General features: G+C 38.7%; 1 protein-coding gene across 1 annotated transcript; it reads right to left on the bottom strand.

Annotated features, from left to right (window-relative positions):
* Positions 1-3,613: 3,613 nt before the first annotated feature.
* On the bottom strand, positions 3,614-20,263 carry IFT57 (intraflagellar transport 57). Its single transcript, XM_068693885.1, is given in 12 exon segments — positions 3,614-4,063; positions 5,195-5,261; positions 6,915-6,977; positions 7,992-8,123; positions 8,722-8,793; positions 12,875-12,997; positions 13,509-13,577; positions 16,804-16,891; positions 17,841-17,959; positions 18,913-19,075; positions 20,036-20,172; positions 20,174-20,263. Coding segments are annotated over 12 exon segments (1,287 nt in total). The 5' UTR covers positions 20,249-20,263; the 3' UTR covers positions 3,614-3,884.
* Positions 20,264-20,702: the final 439 nt, after the last annotated feature.

Below are 20,702 nucleotides of genomic sequence, written 5' to 3'. Positions count from 1 at the left end.
CATACAGCAGACCTACACGCCAAAACAAAAGTGTTAATGTTTAATAGTAGGTGGACATTCATTTTCAAGAAAGAATTTTCCCTGAAGTTCCTCTACTTCATATAAGAAAAGAGGGGAAGTCCTCTAATGCTTTCAGCAGAAAAAGATGGAGATACCAGACCTGGGTGTTGTTTGTACCAGGCAGTGGTTTCTCAAATTCATATGAACTTCTGATTCACCTTCCTGCACAGCACTCACTGATGCAAGTTCAAGTGACTAATTGTGTCATTACTGAAATACTGAACGCTTAGCATGTAGTTGAAGAGCCTCTATTACACTCTTGCAACATCCGTATTAAGTCATTAACGCCACAGAAGCTTCACTCTCTACGTGAGAATCAGATTAAGAGGTAAAAATCCAGCCCTTACTTTGCATTCTTTACCAGCACAGCACATATTAATCAGCACATCATGCTGTTCGCTGACATTAGAAGATAAGGGGATTGGAATATGAAATGCATGACCTTCCTACTTTAATACATATGACATTACTTTCAAACATCCCTAACAGCCTGCAAACAGCACCTTTAATATGGCCACAAGCACTAATCCCAGTTCCTAAAGGGGTACTTGCATAAATTGCGTTCTAGCCTAGAGATAAGAGAGCCCAGGAGATGGTGCACGCCGAGGAGCAAGACACCAAACCATACTATGAGGTTCAGAGGGATTTCAGAGCCACAGAAAGCCTAAGAAGCAAAACATGGCTGATGTTCCTTCTGGAGCTTTAGGGAGTGCATGCAGGAGCATGTGAGCTGGCTCCAGATGAGCCTTCCTCAGCCACACATTTCTGAGAGCCAAATCTCAGCTCTTGCTAGGGCCACATGCAAGACTGAACCCCTGCAATTCTAGTGGCAAGGATAAAAAAACTGATTTCTCAGACCAGATACAGGAAATGAAACTCCTGTTCCTCCTCCATCTGCACTACACCCAGATCGATCTGCAGTTAGCTTCTGTCTGCCTTCTAAATGACATCTCACAGTGACGTGGTGCTTTCATGCTGGTGTATTTGGAGGAATGCAGGCAGTAAAGGACCATGGAAGAAGAGAGCTCTACGTAAGAATTAACTCTTACGAGTAGTGCTTCTGCCCCCCAGATTCTTCAGATGAAAAACACTTTTATAGCTTCACAGAGCTTCACATGTATCCTTCTATCTTAAGGACACCTTCATTTAGTTGGTCTCCAGTTCTGACATTGCATTAGATACGAGCAATGTATGAAATAACGTGAATCCAAGTGATTCAGTTTTAATGTGATTTCTGCTTCCTGCATTGATCCAGCAGTGGAATGATTACACATAGCTGCTTTTTGGGAACAGCCTTTCAGGCTGCCTACGATAGAGCCCATAGCTCTCATGCTTTTAAGGAAGGTGGTGCGGCTACTTGCTGGATCAGTCAAGTGCTTTCAAAGCAAGGTCAAGTGGTTTTTCTCTCTAAATGGGCAAATACCATTCTCTGCCAGACGACAATCAAGGGCCTCCTATGACTCCTGAGACAACAACAGAAGTGCCCTGCTTAGATTAATGCAGTTTCAGACAGTACCATGAAAAATAATGCAGATTAATTGCACGCAATTAGCACATTATTTTAGAATTACTTGGGCATAAAGGAAGCTAGCTTTTCTTCTGGAGATTTTTCTACCACATTATGGTTTTTCTGGCCCTGCTTGTCTGATTCATCCCTCAATAGATCTACTTCTAATACTGGAAGAGGCTCAATTCACATAAGGGAAGGGTTTCTTCTATTAATTTTGTTTGTTGTATTACCATGAAGGAGGAGTTTCCGGGAAAAGTATTTACATAAACAGCATTTAAACAGCACAACGTTTGCAATCCAAAAACATCCGTACGCTTTGCAGGCGATGCAGAAGGGGATTGCTTTATCTTAAGCTGAAGTAAAAACACTGTTAAAGTAAATATTCAGTAGCAACACCACCTAACAAAGGGAACATGAATAATAACTTTTCTAATTTAAGCTGAATGTGGGAGGATATAGGTAGGCAGCAAGAGAAGTTGAAAACCGATTTCCAGTGTGATTCATAGAGATTCTCAACAGTTGCCTGCACAGGTAAATTATAATATTTGGCATTTGCTTTTTACTTATTAAAATCTGATGGCTTTAGAGCTTTTTGTTTTTGCCAAATGAACTACTGAAGCACAAAAAAGTTAAGAAAATGGCTTAGGATGTTGCCTGTGTGAAGCGTCTTGACTTTCAGGCACAATACAGATCCACTGTTTCTTCAAAATAAAGCTCACCTGATAAATTTCCCTTAAGTGAGAGAACTGGATGTCAAATGAATGGAATTACCTATAGAAGTTAGGAGAGGAATTTAACAAAATTGGAATTGTGCTGACTTTGTCCCTGTCTTATGAACAATGGTAATTGGAAGGATGCACAAGTACTATAATAAGGTTCTCTCTCTACTCCACATGCCTTCATTACTTATAACCTCTAGAATCACTCCCTACCTACACATTTGCTAAGACAAAGGAAACTCAATGTTGCCAGTACTTTTCAAATCCCTTCCTTGTACATTTTTCTTCTCATTATATATTACGCAACCAGATCTGGCAACATTTTTCCTTAACAGAGATCAAAATTGGATGCTCTGACACAAGAACAGTAATAAAAAACAATCCAAATGATGCCCATGGAGTTCTGCTACATACTGTAAATGAAAGTAGCGTTTCAGTCAATGTTAATAAATGTTAAAAAAAAAAGTGACTATGAAAAACAGCGATGACATATAAAAGAAAATTAGGAAGTCAACAATAATTTCTTAGTCTACAAAAACCATCCTTATCAGTCTGCTTAGAGGATCCCTCCATCCTCACCCCCCAAAAAAGTTAAGAATAGGGTGGTTGTCCATTCACAAAGTTGTGTAGGGCTGTCCTAGGAGCATGCCAAAATCATTGCAACATTAGCCTGGTGCTGCTGCCCTCCCTCCCGCCTTTACTATTGACTAAATCCTGCTTTGCAGTTCTGTTAATCAGGGCTGTATCAGTGAATTTACAGAAACAGAACATAAAGTCGCTTACATTATCCTAACATCAGGGTCACAGAATAAATTCAAATCTTTACTGTGAATCTAGTAAAAATGAATGTTGGCTCATTTGATTCAAAACAACCTGGGAACATGTATCCAACTAGTCACCTATGCAGAAACCATCCTGATTTGTTCTAATTGCAAATAATTACAAATACTCAGAATTTCAGAGAAATCTCACCAGAGCAGCTCTTGAATGAAATACTACGTATCCACCCACCACAGAGCTAAGGAACAAAGCAACTCCATGAGCAGACCAAACTCGTGCAGGGCTGGGAACAGAATCCACGCTTCATGTGAATGTCAGATGCAGGAGACACTGCTTCACACTAATTTTCACTCCAGTGCCAACAATTAAATACTTTCTACTAAGTGTAAGTAAATGGCAAGAACAGACATTTTAATTCTTTTCAAATCCCTTACAAGCAGTTTTCTTTCAGCACTGCAGAATATCAAGATTACAGGCTGTCAGTAACATTCTATAGATATTCACACTACATAACATTCTCCAATGAAGCAGAGAGACACGTGCGTTAATAAGAACTAATTAGTGTATTTGGAAGGGATCTGCAGTAAATCTTTACAGCACAAAACGAAACATGACTCCATGTTGAGTCCAAACTGTTTATAATGTTACTTTTAAAAAGTGTGTGACAAACATCTTGTTAAAAAGAAAGAAAAAAAAAAGAGAAAATAAAAAGAATGCCCCTCTTTCCCCCAAACTAAAGGAAAGCCACCAAAATCACCAAAAAGTAAATGGCAGAAAACTGTATTTTGGGCAAACCAATTGAACTCCAAACAACTTCAATAGGCACCTACTGTGGGTTCTGGAATCACTGTCGCATGCATATCTCTAGTCATATTAGATTTCTCTTTCAGCTTTGACTGGAGTAATGTGTGCTCCATTACACCAATTTGAATGTCCATCTGAATGGTTTCTTGCTTCAGTTTTGTTAAGGCCTGTTTAATCTTCACGAGAGGAGCTGTCCAAGAAAAGATAAATAGTGCAACTTTATGTCAGATGACTTAGCACAAAAGCATTATTTTCTATAATTCACTCCTTAAAATTGAAGAGTTGAATGAACAAAAGGGTGTTCTACTCTATAGACTTGATTGTACTGATACATCATTTTTAACATGCAAGACACTTAAAAAAGGTAGAAATGACTGTAACGATTTTGCTGTCTTCTTGACAACTAAGATCTGTAAAAAGATGTGCATAAACATTAAGATAGGCTTGTCAATGATGTGTTTTGCTCAGCTGAAAGCCTCATCCCCACAGCTGACTTGGGGTTTGGTAGAGAACTGAAGACACTTTCAGTAGGAGGTTGTTTTACCTGAGAAAAGCTATTAAAATGTTTTGTGCCCCATACATTACTTCTAACCCCTCACTTCCCACTAACATCACCCTATAGGTGCTGCTGCTGCATCTTACAGCTCCTTATAATTCTGGGCTCTGGAATTTATCCTGATCCTTGGCTATGCCATAATGCTGTTAAGGTGTTGAGAGGCAGCTGAGTAGCTCTTTTAGTGAAGCTCTTTGCAGTGAAGCAAGGGAGCAAAACATTTCCTTATACAGTAACACTTGCATCTACTTAAGTAAATTAGCTGTAGGGTTTACAGTTAAATACGGATTCAACTTGCATATTTAGCACTACCAGAGTGTGCATCAATTTATTTTTGCATTCGTACCTGTTATATGTTTGCAACAGAATGTATTTATCAGGAAAAATCACAAACCACCAAATTCCCAGATTGAGGCATACTAATTCACATAGGTACGTAGCTTTAAATATTAAAAAAAAAATCCAAACATCAAAGCACCAAAACGAATTTTCTCACTGATTCCAGCCAGCCTTAGCCAGAGAATCCAACAGCTACCGCCAGTAATGATTTGAGAGTAAAAGGGCTTTTACCTTCTATAGACTTATGCAACCTTTTCAAGGAGGGCTAGATGCCTAGGTTTTCTTAGACACCTTTCAAAATTTTAATATCAATATTTCAGACTAGTCAGTCATTTTGGTTACAGTGGTGTTTTTTTTTTTAATAGAAGACCAACCATGTATCTGTCACTGAGAAAATAGGTGGATGGTTTGAGATGGAAGCATACTTACCACCATCTGTCATACTGCTTCCTTTCTCTTCCGTTTCCTGCTTTACTTTCTCTAATACTTCTGTAATCTTAAATTAGAGATTTTTTCTTAATTAAACAAATTGATTTAAAAGTTAAAAGAGAAAACAAAAAAACTTTCTCCTGAACGTGTCAGTTAAAAAAACAAAACTAATCTCTTAATTGTTGTATACAGAGGAACATTTTTTTTTTCATTATTAAAATTTTATGTAGCCTTTAAAAAAAAGTTGTAAATATTATGGCAGAAAGCAACAAGTTGACCAAGATCTCAATAACATGGTGTTATTGAGAAGTGTTGCAGCATGATGGACGGACAATAAGAACTGTTATCCCCACAGAGCACGATTCACCAAATGACCGCAAGAAATGCTCTTCTAAAAGTGGCAGGACTTGGCAAGTGACAGCAGAAATCTGAGAAACATCTCTGCAGCAAAAGATGGTGCAGCAATCAAGCCTGCTGGCACTGGCAATAGGTAGGTAAAATCCATGTATGAGGAATAAAATTACATTTCAGCACAGACTGTCAATCAGTTTGCCTTTGTAGATGACAAAAAAAAAAAAAGCAACTACGTGATTCAGAAGTAGAGTCTAGGTAACAACCTACTATTTTTGCCTTTAATATAAAAACGGCCTTTCATTAATGTTTCAGTAAGCCTTTACATTAAGAAAAAGAAGCATTTCTGCAATTTCATTGCATAGCTCCAATGGTACTGGTATTGCCAAGTGGGATGAGATTTGGTTGCATGCTTGAAAGCAGATCAGTTGTGATATCTAATGTGTCTAGCTTAGCTCAGACATACATCACTGCATCTACATAGTTTAAAGGCTACCAATAGCATATTTTTCTTTAATAAGCAGCTAATATTTTTCAAAGCACAAAAACATTACAAATCTGAAGTCAACTTCCTTGAGAATCAAATAGAAAAAAGTTCTAATTCTGCAGATGCTGTGTACTAAGGATTTTTTGTTAGAAAACCCTCGTTAAATGCTGTGGTTACTTTAAAAAGTACAATTTCCATCATATTCCTATGATGTGATCTATTTTATGTGACTATTACAGACACTTTAGTTATTTTCAAACAATAGAATCATTTAAAAATATGAATTGGACAGAGTGGAAATATTTTGAAGTCAGACAGTAAATCTAAATGGAAACTAGGAAACACTCAATGTGTTGAGGCAATTAGGCGTCTGGGGACTTTTTCTTTAAATTTGTAAGACTACTGATTAAAAAAAACAGAAAATACAGTTTCAGGTATTAATATAATTTGATTGGTATTGAAAAGCTACTTTTTAGTCAAATATTGCATTTAAATGCTTGCAAGATGAAAACTTTAAATTGCTTTTGTCTATTTTTACTAAAAATTAGAGTTAGATTTTTCTTCTTCCAAAGACTTTATGGACATGACTTGATTAATCCTCAATATTTCTAGGAGACAGGTTATAAAATACACAGAATTTCCTCTCTTTTACTATCTGGCAAAATAAAGAAAGCTCAGAACAGTTTGCCCAAATTCACAAGTTAAAAATCAATGGCAGCATTGGTTTAAAATTTAGGGACTGAGCTAGACTGCTTCCACTAAAAACAGATTAACACAAGAACATATCAGAAAGAACTCACTTCATAAAGCTACAAACACTGAATGCCAACTCTGAATATTTTTTAAAACAAGCAAAAGAAACAATGTGAAGATATGTTTTACCTCAGAAAGTACTCTACTCCTTTCAGTTACTCCTCCACTTCCCTCCTGGTACTTCGCTTTAGCCTGGAAAGAAACATGTTTTTTTGCTGCGATGACAAAGCTGAAGAAACACATGCATTCCAGATACTTTAGCTTCCAATAAATAAACTGGGTTTTTCAAACCTAAACAACAGAATCATTAAAAAAAAAAAAGTCTGAACTATATAGAGTGTCAAAACTTGCTTATGTGTGTCCCAATTCCTGATCTTATCCCACAGAGTTCCAATGATGTTTACAGCACTATGCATGCAAGGAAAGGTTTGAAACATCAGCCTATGTAATGACCAACATTCAAAACTACAAAGCTGCTTTACATGTTTTAAGTAACAGCCCTGATACACACAGTAAGAAGTAGGTTTTCTGATCATTTACATGAGGAAACAAACAAAGAAAATTTGCCAGAATGCAGGCCAAACTGAGTCCTGAAATCCAGAACAGTTCTTTCTTAGCAATAAATTAGTCTTGAAGTTTCTTAAAGCTCAACAATGAGATAAACAGAAAGCACAGAGGTCATATCTTGTTAGTCTTATTTTAATGTTGTAACCACAAACAGGAGTGCTAGCCAAATGGCAGCTTATACAGGCTTCCTAACCAAAGAATCAAATATCTTCACAAACAGTAGGCTATTGGCATAAGAACTAAATGAAGTAAACAAGTAATCAGAGTGCTTTATGTAAGTTAGCATGAGTAATCAATGTAAGAGATGAATGCTGGACCGAAACTGCAGTTTTTCCACTCATCACAGATGTCTGAACTTCACAGGGAAAGCAGAACTAGCAATTTACTAGCTGCTCAAAATTGGCAACAAATTTACATAATGTTCAGGCAAGAAAACATTTACTTTCCCTTGCAGAATACTTGAATAAAAATTGCTAATTTAGCTTAAAAAAAATATATAATTTGACAGCCAATCAGCATCTCCTGTGCTTTATATCCAAAAGCAGAATTCACAGACAACTCCTCCAATTCTTTGCCTTCTCCCTCACTTAATAGCAAGTTAATACTAGAAAAGGCAACAACAATAGATCAGTGCGTTACCTCACTCAGCAAGGCTTGCGCTGAACGATATTCTTGGACCAAATGCTCCAACTGACTGTTGATGTACTTTTCCCTGCTATTGATCTTTTCCAATGTTCTGCTGATTTCATTATGGAGTTTGTCCAGGTAGCCCTAGAAAATCATATTCTGTGGGTTGACAGTATACAGAAAATAACCAAGAAGTATTAAAATGGTGCTGTAATTAAGAAAGGATATGGAAGTCTATGAGTGAGAGAGAAAAATAGTACAGAAATGCTGTGTCTGGCCAATGAAGAAATATTCCTAATGTGTTTTTCTTTTTATTTTTTTTCCCCAGCTCTACAACACATATTTCAAGCTTTACTGCTTCCTTTAATCTTTTCCTACATTAATTACAAATATCAATGTTGGTAAATTACTCTAGCAACAGTATTTAAAAGTGTTTTTTTTTCATTAGCTGTTATTTTCAGATTGTACTACTCCATTCTTCCCTCTGTACTGGGGACATACTTATGCTAATGCATACATTAATGAAATCTCATATCCCTGTTAATCCTCATATATACAAATCTATTTCCCACAAGATCTTTTTCCCGTGCCTCTATTTTTCATCACCATTCTCATGTTTCCCTTTTCTGTTTCACAATTTTATTGCAATTAAAATGAAGAAATAAAAAACATGTATATAAAATGATAAAGAAAACAGCAGTGCAGACAGATTGGTGAAATGTTCTGCATATAAAAGACATACCCTAGTTTCTTTCAAAGAAGATTCAATTCCATCCTTATGCTGATGTATTTGATCTACATGGATCCTCCAATCCTAAAAAAAAGATGCCATAAAGTAAACCATAGGTAAATACAGCTTTTATGTACTTCTGCTTACTGAACAAATGCTGGTATGCAAGGAAGGGTGAGTTCTCACATATACTACTACTGTGTATCCTTCTACCACTGCCATGTTCATATCCAGATGCACTAGCTTAATGTGATGCAATGCATCAATCTCCTAAATATCCCAACGTGACACTCAGATCCATAAACACTGACACCCTCAACGATACCACAGTAGCTATATTTTTAGAGTCTGTTTGATCTTCTGTGAGCTATTTCTTCTAGAAACAACTATGGGCACAAGTGTTGAAAATATTGATTACAGATGTACTAGCTCAGCTTAGAGAACATGAATGCTTCAAATGTCCAACAACTACCAGTTCCAGAGTATCTTCTACTCCTGCTTAACCCTTACTGCTTTCATAAGAACAGAAAGAAATGAAGGAGGCAGAAATACCTGAACTTGGTTTTGATAGTGGGACAAAACTGGAATGGGGAAAATTATTTAACAGCTGGTAGCTCAAAGGAAATGTACATGGACTTAGGTATGGAGAATGAGAAACGGTGCTACGTTAACTTGACAGATGGGAATCTTTTACTTAGAAATCAATTCCATTCCCCACCATTTATCACAAATCTATGCTTATCAATGCAGAATTTTTATGCCTCCCAGACCCAGAGCACAGCTGCAGACTATGGATTGAAAACAAAGCAGAGTAGTAGCACTGATGAATTATTGCTACTGCATTATTGTATTTCCGAAGTTGGTTTAAAAAAAAAAAAAAAAAAGATTTTCAAGCTTTTAAAATTTTTTGGCACTGTACTGGTCTAGGTGTTAAAACTGATGTTAACAAATTATGTTAACAAATCTTTATCACTTGAAATCAAACCCAAGGAGACTTTCTTGGAAAGTAGGTACTGTTAAGGGTATGCAGAAAATGACTGTTTCAGTAAGATTGCCTGATGAAGGACCTTGTCAAATAGGATGATAAGGAAAAACGGGAAGCAAACCAAAGAGGCACAAGCCTGACTGACAAACAAGAACAGAGACAATAACAAGAAACACACATCTTGCCAGTTACACTAATAGGTAAGGGCATACGGAACGTGAGAATGCTGATTTCAGTAAGATCATCCAAAGACCTTGTCAAAAGGGGATGATAAGGAAAAAGGGGAGGGAATAAAAAACATACAGAGACACAGACCTGTCAGGGAAACAGTAAGGGAGACTGACAAGAAACAGACCTCAACAGTCACCGTAACCAATGAGCTATCAAGAAACTGCAGGCATCACTTCAAAGAAGGCACAACTGCACTTCGTAACTGAAAAGAACGCAAACCTAGGGATCCTGGGTATTAGGGGCAAGGGTCGGTGCAACTATGCAAACTGGTGAATGCAGTTTGTAGGGGAAAGGGATTGAGGAGGAACACAGCAGAGAAGAGACAGGGACGCTGGCCATGTGTAAACCACTGCCTGTCAGTACAGTTGTCTGACTGAGCCCTGTGCTCAATCACTGCAGCAAGTCCTACATTCTTATTAACATCTTTTTTCATGGCCTTTCTGTTTAAAGTCACTCTCTATCCCATTTGGGTTCGGGTGCTGCAGTGAGCGTGAGTGCAGTGAGTGCCAGCTGCTAGTGAGTGTGGATACAATGTCAGCAACTGGAGTCAGACTAGGGGGATGTGGGCACCCCGTGGGCCCCTGGTGCTGGCAACTGGTGTGAGTGGGGCTCTCGGTGCCAGGAGCTGGAGTGCCACAGCTCTCGGGGGCACATCTGTCTGGACCCTGCGGCCTGTGTTCAGGCTGCCAGTTACTGGGGTGACCAGCAGGAACACCCAGAAGGCCAGCAACTGGAGTCAGGCCAGGGCTGTAGGTGTCCCCTGGGCCTGCAGCTGGCACAAGTTGGGTCTTGGTGCCAGCAACTGGAGCAGGTGAGGGTCTCAGCAACTGGGGCTGTTGGCCAGCAAGCATCAGGATGCACTACTGAGCAAGGAGAAGGGCAGTGAAACAGAGAACATGGCCCAGGATCCAGGCAGGGGTATTAGTGAGAAGGACCGTGCTGATAGGTGAGGGATTCATCAACGTCCAGAGAGCAGGGGGTGCGTACTTTCCCTAGTGAACTTCAACCTTTATTAGCTGAAGAGAAGGAAGTGGGCTTGGCTGCCTATACTCAATGTTTTATGGGAGTCCTAGAGGTGCTGCTGAAGATAGCACCTTCTTTATGGTAGTGTGTATGTGGCCACGTCAGCATCCTCTGTGTGTGCGTATACGTGCTTAACTTCACTGCTGGCTGAACCTGCAAACAGGAAAGCAGCAGCATCCAGACTGGATAGGAATGCCAAGGTCCCCCAGGCACATGGGGCTGGGCTGCAGGACATGAGCAAGAGGAATTCCCAGGCCTGCAGCTCCTGGAGGGTGTGACCACTTACAATGTCTCATACCAGGAACAAAAGAAATCGTGGATTAAAACAGCTGCACACTTAAACATGTGCCATCCTTCAATCACAGGCAGTTCTGCTGACTTGAAATGGGGCTGTTCCCCTTGCACGTAATGACCAAAGGACTGGCGCTTCTGTCTCACCATCTCGGATGAGCACAGCTGAACATCTGCAACAGCTGCTCAGCCCATGAGGTTCACTTGCTGGCTACAGTTGTGCTGCTGCCCACTATTCTCTTCAGGAACAAAACAAAGGTTACTAGAGACAACATGCTTATACTGGGTGTTGATGTTTAAGTGTGCAGCAGACTCAAGATTTTTTTTTTCTGCTCTGGTGACAACTGTTAGCTATTTGCCAAACTTTGCAGTATTAAAATAAAAACAACAACAAATATACAACTCCCTACCTTCCACACGAGACAATAACTTCAAAAATAAGTTGTAGTTTCTATTGCTGTCCAATTAAACCATTAACCTCTCCTGGTACTATGGATATATGCACAGCTTACAGAACATAACATGATGCTTTTCTTACAGAATGAAAAAAGGCCAGATACTTCTTGTATTTCTGAAAGCATGGAAGTACAGAAGTTAGAAAAAGATAAATCCTGTTTTCATACTCATTTTGGTGTATTCCTTAAAGCCAAGGAATAGTGTGTTAAACTGGAAGCTAGCAAACCTCTTTTCCTGCAGTGGCTTTACTTTTTAATGTATAACTTTATTAAGCTTTAATTTCTTACTGTGAGACTCAGGAGTGTTGCTCTCTGTAACAGACGGGCTTGCCAAGGACTAGGGGAAGGTGGCTCAAACCAGGAAATTCTTCTAATTGAAGAATGCAGGGTAGCATAACACAGTGAGGCAATTTAACAGAGCGTTGAGAGCTTACTCTATTTTTGGCAAGACAGTTATCCTTCATTGAATTCTGAATCACTGCAGACTGCTCCCAACAATCTAACTAGTTGGGCCACTACAAATGAGCAATTTCAATACCGCACTGATCTATGCATGCTATATGAGCTCTTAGAAAGAATGTTTAAGGCAATGCCAGGAATAAGTCCGAGGCTTGGATGTTGATGTGCCAAAGACAGATGTCTGCTTCTGAGATGCTCATTCTAGACTCCTTGGAATAGATTATGGAGAGAAATAGACATTTTTCTCCATAGAGAGAAGAAATGATGAATTTCATCTCGAGATAGATATCTGGATAGGTAAGTAAAATCAACTGAAAAAGTACTCAATTTGTTTTGTTAAACATAAGGAAAGCTCTCGATCAGAGGTACAGACCTACTTGATCATAATTTAAAGTTCAGCAAGAGGAATTCAATGAAACCAACTTTTTAAGTGGTTGAAAAATTGAACAGTTATAAAATAAGAAGCTCCTCAGCTGTCTTCCAGGGAGATGTTTTGAGAGCTGATAGACTGAAGGTATAATTTTTCAGAAGTATTTAACCATTTAAGAAGTTTCCACTAAATAAATATACAGAAATAACATTGGAGAGTCCATTACTCCCAATTCTTGGCATGACAAAAGAAGAAAAAAAAACAAAAACATAAATGGTAAGTCAACAATACTGCTGATTCAAAGCACACTTTAATCCCCATGCGTACACACAAAACTCCCCTCTCACATACCTTATTGTCAGTCCTGACTGTAACTTTCAGCTGTGGAAGCACACGTTCTACTTCCAGATTCCATTCTGCTGCATCTGTCGTGGACTGTAAGATTTCTTCTTGTTTTGTAGAGTCATTCATGTCCTGCATAAAAATCACAAAGTTAATATACAAAACATAATCCTTATACACAGTGCCAACTGTTAAGAAATCATGTTACTATGGCTTACAGTTACACAAAAACACATATATCCACCAGAACTAAAGATACAATTGAATTTTTCATGCCCTTCTTTGAATTCTTAAATATTAGGAATTAAAATAAATATACACTCTCATCATTTTTAGAATTCAAAAGAATAAAAATTATAATGAATTCTAGAAAAAAGGAGAAAAATAACTACAATACATTTTAAAAACTAATGCCATGCTTTTTAAAAGTCTCTGAAAAAAATCTTGAAAATGTTTCTATCAACCTTGTAGTGATAACTGCTTAGAAATTGGATGCAGTTTTCTTTTAAAATAAGACGATTTATTTCGGTTGGAACGTTTTTTCAAGTTTGGACTAGGTATGTATTTTCGGACTTCTACCAAAATAAGTTACTGCTAAAGCTGTGCAAATGTCCCAAAAGAGGAGTGACAAGTAACAACTTACCGATTTGTATGTTTGTGCCTTCAGAACATTCAGATCAATGAAATTTTCTTCATTGTCTGACTCTTCTTCCTTAAGAGATGTTGCAAAGAAACATCAGTAAATAGTGTACAATCTTTCTTCAAAACTTTTTATTTGCAGGAGCACAGGCCAAGGAGTATTAAATTCAAAATTTCTGAACAAAACAAGACACGGAAAGTTTTTGATAACAGAGTTTGCATTTACTTAAAATCTTACAAGTACACAACATTTAAAACAAGCTAGAAGACAAAAGCTACCCCACATTTCTCTGGAGGTGCTACAGTATTTAAAAAATAAACCAACTAGCCAAAAAAAACGCCCAGCTCTGTTACAAGAAGCGGGCCATTATCAAGAACTTACAGTGACCTTAAAACTATTACGCTCTGTATAAAGTTATGCAGTAAAAAAATAAACCAACCCCCTCCCCCCAAAAATACAAAGCAGAACTAGAACGTTAGTACAGATTAGTTGCATAATGAAGCCATATTTTAAGTATGCAGAATACTGCATTTCATACTGAGACAATCAATTTGTTTCATTGCACATTACACCACACACTGAGCTGATAGTTTTAGAGAATTAAGTATTAAAGGCTCAAATTGCATTCATCAGTGACAATAATCAGCTTAAAGACCATCATTGCACAAGGATGTTTTTCCTGTTTGTTATCCTCCACTCATATATACTGAACTTCACCTGCATTTTTATCACCCATGCATTTCATCCTCCTACAGTTCTTCTCAGTCTGCTGTTGTCTTTTCCACCAAAGTTATATGTAATCATTCAACTTCCTTCTAGACAAATCTTGAGCACTGCAATAACACTGGTCTTAGTGTAGAACCTTTCATGACTCAAATAGTGCAAACCTGGGAGCTTATTCCTGTACCTTATATAGTCTTTGTCTACCAGTGACCACTTCCCCTGCGTTAGTTTATTTTGGCACATTTGGCCCCGAGCCCCCTGAACACTTGCAAAGAATTAATGGTGACTAGATTAGGAGTATCATTTGCTAAATGAACAATATGCATCTGTGCAATGTTTAGAATAATGTATTACAACACTACCAAAACAACAACAATAAAAAACCACTAATCATCAGAACTGAGGAACTAAATTGTAAAGATTGCCTTGGGCTGGCTACTACTTCTTTATCTAATTCCCCAAGATTTTCAGAACTAGGCTTGCCTCTGTCAGCCTTATCAATTTTATTCAGGAGAATCTAATCCAGAAGAACAACCAAGCAAACTCAGCATTAGCATTTAACTACTGGAAATACTGCTAAATTAAATTTTGGATACAAGTAATGCAACCAGGACATATCAACATATTGGCAGCAAAAACAGACTGGGAAAAGGTTTACATCTCCATATACCTAATCCCTGTAGAACCATGAGGGGCTCCAAAAAGTAGCTACTTGCTTGGTATAAAACTAGCTCAGTGGTTTCACTAAGACAAAAACGATGAAGGGCTAATAGACCATGTTATATGTCAAAATTATGTACTAGAGTACTACCTGCACGTAAATCCAGAGGTTCTTTGAAGGGTTTAAGCTGTGCTTTGGTTAACTGTTTCCTCCCTACTTCCCCATATAAACAGCTTAGACCTTAACAAGACACAGGAACGAGTAGGCAGCTGACTGTTTTCATACTGAAAGCTCTTAGCCACCAGCTGACATTTCCAAGGCTTGTCAGATATGCAACATATAATGTCTCTGATTGTTCCTAGAATTATTCAAGAATTTTTTTGGGTCGGCTCCAAAGCTGACAAAAATGCAACCAGACAGCGATACCCACACCCTAATACTTGCATATTGTATGAAATTCAAGAATAGAAGGATGGAATTTTTCTCGACTAATAAAAATGATAAAAATAGCATAGTACTTAAGAAAATTGTAAGAAGAGAAGAGAAGCACTCTTCAACTGTTACAATCTTGTAGTCTATTGCGGCATATAAACTGGGACTGCAGTCAGAGCCATATGGTAACATTATTGACACTAACTTTTATGACCTTTAGTTTTTCCCAAGCACTTAAAAAATGTGGACACAAAAATGGGACAGCTGTGGCATTTTTATCCAGTATTTCTGGACCTTATAACTCTATAAGATTGTCTTCCCTGCAGGTAACTCAGTAACCAAGCAAGTGAGCATTTCTGGGATCACAGCTTTCAAATTTTGGTTCTGATCTAAATTAACTTTGCACAGAAACATCAGATTTTGGAGAAATCAGATGTGAAATGAACTCCTTTTTTGTAATTTTCACTTTGAGCATCTTTATATAACTTCGCTCTCCTGAAAAGTCTTAAGTCAGCAGTAAAAAGACTCACTTTGAGAAGATTGACAGAGGCCTGTGAAAACGATGAAATCTTGTGATCACATTATACCAGTTTACAGACAGTAAGACTCCAGCTCTCACAAGAATAATCCTCTGAGAAAGTCTATCAACAGGAAACAACTTCTGTTCAACATCCATCCAGCAGTAAGTACAAGAAACGTATTTGAATTTACAGGCATATTTTGTGGATTGTTTCATAAACGTGATGACATAGCTGCAATTATTATAGTTAAAAGGCAGGAATAAATAAAAACGTTGATTCTCAAGCATAGCCATCTTGCTGAAAAAAAGGTACAGAGGCTTATTCTGCTGTCAAAAGTGATGAGGGGATATTAATATTTCATATATGGAATATATAGTGATGCCATGACCTTTCTTTTCAGAAACAATTCTGCAACCTTTATCTGCGTTTTCAACACTGTTTTTAAATAAATACTCAGTTTCCAGAAGTTCTTTTCCATCTACCTTGTTCCCAAATCTTAAGATTAACTAAGTGCCAAAGATACTGTTTCCCATTTGCACTGAAATCTGAGTAACAATAGTGAACACTTTATTAAGTACTGGGCAAATTTAAACCAAATATTAGCCAATTCTGTAGATGTGGATTGATTCAAGTTTCATTTAACATCAGCAACAGCTTGTTTCAGTAGAAACCAAACAATTCTCAATCTATGTAATTCAATGGATTGTTAGATTCAACCTCAATTTATAATAATTTCAACGTACACAATAACAAATGCTCTGCCCTGAAGAGTAAACCACCTTACCTGAAAAGAAACAACCCTACAGAGAAGGTGATGATGCAGAAGACGAAGGAAAGAAGACACAGGAAAGAAAGGTGATGTAGAAAAGACTTCTTAAGGCCAAACAAAATGAACAGCAAGTAAAGATTTCCTCATGGTTGGCCAATACTTATATAACGAAAACCAGACAGGTAAACCTACCACATCCTCTTCCAGTTTATTAAGTGTTAATTCTGCATCATCTTCTGTTATTTCTTCTTCTTCTAGCTCTTCTGTTGGATATACTGGTCTGAAATAAGTTCAAAAAATCAAAAAAAAAAAAAAAGCTGACCTTTTAAACACAATAAATTGGAAATACTTCTATAAATTGCTCCCAAGGAAACAAAAAAAATCATGAGAAGTAAGGATTACGTGGAATATGACTAGACAGCGATTGTCTCACACATATAAACAAATGAAATTAATGCTCGCCCTTAAAAGTAATTCACCTTGGGCTGTCTTAACAGTGAGGGTTAGTTGTTATGCCAAGCAGTACAGTATATTCACAATGCCAAGACATCCGGGGGATTAAGCTGTCATTCATTTCCTCCTTTGGTCTAACTCCTTAAAATTCTAGTGCAAGTCCTCACAAACTCAATTCTGGCTTAAAGTGGAACTTGTGCACTAAATAACAGTAAAGTTTTTGGAAGTAGAAATTACTTTGCTATACCATTTCAAAACCCACCAGAGAGAGGGGATGAAATCAAGACCATTTTTAAACAAGTTTTCATACACTTGAAATGATTTGTCATTTCTCTGAAGATTTCCTTTGGATTAAATACTCAAAATTACCGTAGTCTACTTTGTAAACTGACTGCATTCTGTGTGTAGCTCCAGCTGAAGAGATCAATAATCTATCTATTGATTGATAGGATCTAAACAGATGGATACTATTCAACCCAGCTGTCAGATTAACAAGCCGTTACACACAGGACAGAGACAAAAAAGAGGAAATCAGTGAAATCTTTATTAATTAGCTAAGTCTACTAATGGTCCAAACTCACCCTTGCTGGTAAGAGACTAAATTCTATGAAACTGCATTAGAAATTACTTTGTCCAACTTCTGAATTCTGCTTCTCATAAAATATCAAGTAGAAGATTTCTGGTCAATATTACATTTTCTGTGCCACCCTTCACAACTATTTACATATGTTCCCTGAAAAATAATGCATAAGGGAGGATTCTTAAAATTACTGTACCTTTTCCAGCTAAAGCCACTGTATTTCAAGGCTTCATCAGCTAAACAATCAAGAACATAACATGCTTGCTCTCCATAACCTGCTTTTAATTTTGACGGAGGAAAATCCACAGGCCTTCCCTAAAACAAAGAAACATGACATTTACTAATGGCTACCAAACAGGCAGAGTTTCCTCCCACAGAGGTTACTAGATTTTTACACTAAAACCAAGTGTCCATTGTGATCAGAATTTTACCAACGTTAATTCATATCCTCTCCCCAAGGAGCCCAAGTCAGGCAACAGAAGGGAAAACAGAACAATTCAAGGAACAGATGCAGTGCAGAAATCTTAAAGCACCTGGTAAGAAGATCCTCAATTCAGCAGAAGAGTCAGAAGCTGCACGGGAGTTAGACAATCAAGCATAAAAGTGACACCCTGGCAAGGTAACAACAGGTACAGAGGAACTCAGGTACCGAGACTTAACCAATGGCTTTTCAACACTGCCTTGTTTACTCCAGAATTATTTAAAAATACTTTATTATTATTTACTGCTGTTTAACTCCTTAAGAGAATGGTGTTCTTAACATCATTCACAGCTGCACCACAGTAGAATCTTCCGTGAGATCATTCACTCTCCAACCAAATAAATAAATAAATAAATAAACATGAATACAATTTAAACCATTTCTTTTAGCATGAATTATACCTTTGACTTTGGCAGCAGCAGGATCATAAGCACTGTGTAAGTTTTCAAGATAAAATCTTGTAAAATATACTACTATAAACAAGCAGCATATGAGGCATAACAAGAAATAATCCTGATTTAATCCCCTGCACAGATTGCAGAACAAAACTAATTAGAACTACATATATAATAATGTAAGGCCATTTCTCCTGGTGCCAAAGTATTAGCAAGCATATACAGACAGTATAAGCTTCTAATTAATATTGAACAAACACACAGAAAGGGAAAGTCTGTTCAGTCCTTGGGAACATAATCAGACAGCGGAGGAAACGTGTTATTACTGATATTTCTGAAAGTGATGCCTATGCTTGAAATGCACTTGGAAAAACAGCGTGTTCAACACTTACAAACGAACGCAGCTCTGAGAGTATGTTTGATATTACTGCATTGGGGTCATCGTATTCTTGTGGCTGCTCAAAGGGACGTCCTGCTTTAGTGATCAGCCAAGCGGCAAGTGTGCAAAACAGAAAGAACTGCTCACCAGGATTAGTGGGCAGGGCAAAGTAGTGCCTGTTTAAAAGGAAGGAAAACAGTAAATAAATATACTGCAAACTCCTGCAGCAACTATAGCATTCTAAGCCAGCACAGGCTAGGAAAACAGGTTCTTTAACTGACATCCTCAGAGAGTAAACTATTTGAACTACATTCAGGATCTCTAGTTTCACATATAACTGCAGTAGACTACACCTTCGACACGCAGCTTATCTGTTTCCTGCTTTGAGCAAGTCTTAACGAATATTAGACTTCTAGGGAACCAAACTAAACCTGGGTACTCCTATTAATATGCCTCATTAAAAATAGTATTTTTTTGTTTGTTTTTCACCAACTGACCACATGAAAACTTGAATGGCACGTCTGTGAGGATGGGAAAGCAACTTTACTGGAGCAACATTGCTTGATGTCCTGCTGAGTCGTGTCCTCATTCACGACACTGTACCAGAGTAACCCCGTCACCCAGGCCTTCCTTAACATCTCTTCCTGATACTGGGAATACACCCAGCTCCTCTGGCTTCCTAACTCCCCAGATCTCTTCCCCTTCCTGCCTTCCTCTGCTAGCAGGTAGGCTAGAGACTGGCGGACAGCTGGGATCAGGAGCGTGCTTCCAAAGCAATTTCTCCAGGCACTCTCACCCACTGTCTTCTGGGTCACTTCAGGGAGCGAGGTAGACTAACTGGATCTGTTTTGGATCAAACTGAACTGAGAAATGTGGTCTGCTGGCATACCTAGTGAGCCCTGATAAGCATTTAGCCCATAAAAGGTCTGTTTTCCTTGCTCCACATGCACAGGTGGTCAGACAGCTGGCTAAAAGCAGCTTGAAACTACCGAGCTCATCCTCGGGCCTCTCCTTCAACGTGGGCATTGGTGGGACTACGCTTCTGCCCGTACCCAGCCGCTGCCTACAGACAGACACCGCCACCTCAGGCCCAGCTCCTCGCCGCCCGCCCCAACGCCTCCGGGCCGGGCCGCGACCTGGAGATCGGGCGCATGTTGTGCCGCCGCAGCGCCTCCTCCTCCTCGCAGCCCAGCAGCTTCAGCTTGTCCCGCAGCTCCTCCATCAGCACGAAGGCCTGGTAGGCTGCGCCCGGGCCCCGCTCCGCCACCTCCTCCTCCCGCTCCGCCGCCATTTCGGAGCAAACCCCCCTCTCTGCCACCGCCCGTAACCATGGCAACCGCGACCGCCATCCGGGGCAGGCAGGAGGGCATGGCAGCCAATCGGGGAGAAAGGCGCGAAAATTTCAATGAACTAACGAACTGAATTCTCTGTGCGCGGCGGCAAACGACTCATGGAAAAAAAGAGGTAAGAATATATATATATTACATATACATATATATATATGTGGTTGTTTGCTCGCTGGTAAAACTTGACATGCGCAGGTATTTAGTTCTCCTAAATGCGTGCATTCCTGAAACGTGCTGTTATTGTCCTGCTGTTAATATCATGTTGTTATCATGTTGTGCTGTATTTTGAAGTAGTTCATGTGGATGGAGCAGGGACGTGGTCTGTCAGTTACAGTATGATTACGCTTGTGCTCTTCTGTTTGTGAGCTTGCAAAACTGCTGGGAGAGCCTCCTCTGTGTTCCTACCCTACACTTCCTAGTCTCTAGATGCATTTTTCCAAGTTCAGCCAATGCACTT

Source organism: Anas acuta, chromosome 1 (genome assembly GCF_963932015.1).
Source record: "Anas acuta chromosome 1, bAnaAcu1.1, whole genome shotgun sequence".
NCBI lineage: Eukaryota > Metazoa > Chordata > Aves > Anseriformes > Anatidae > Anas > Anas acuta.
Note: the sequence above shows the minus strand (reverse complement) of the source record. Positions and strands in the feature narration are given on the sequence as shown.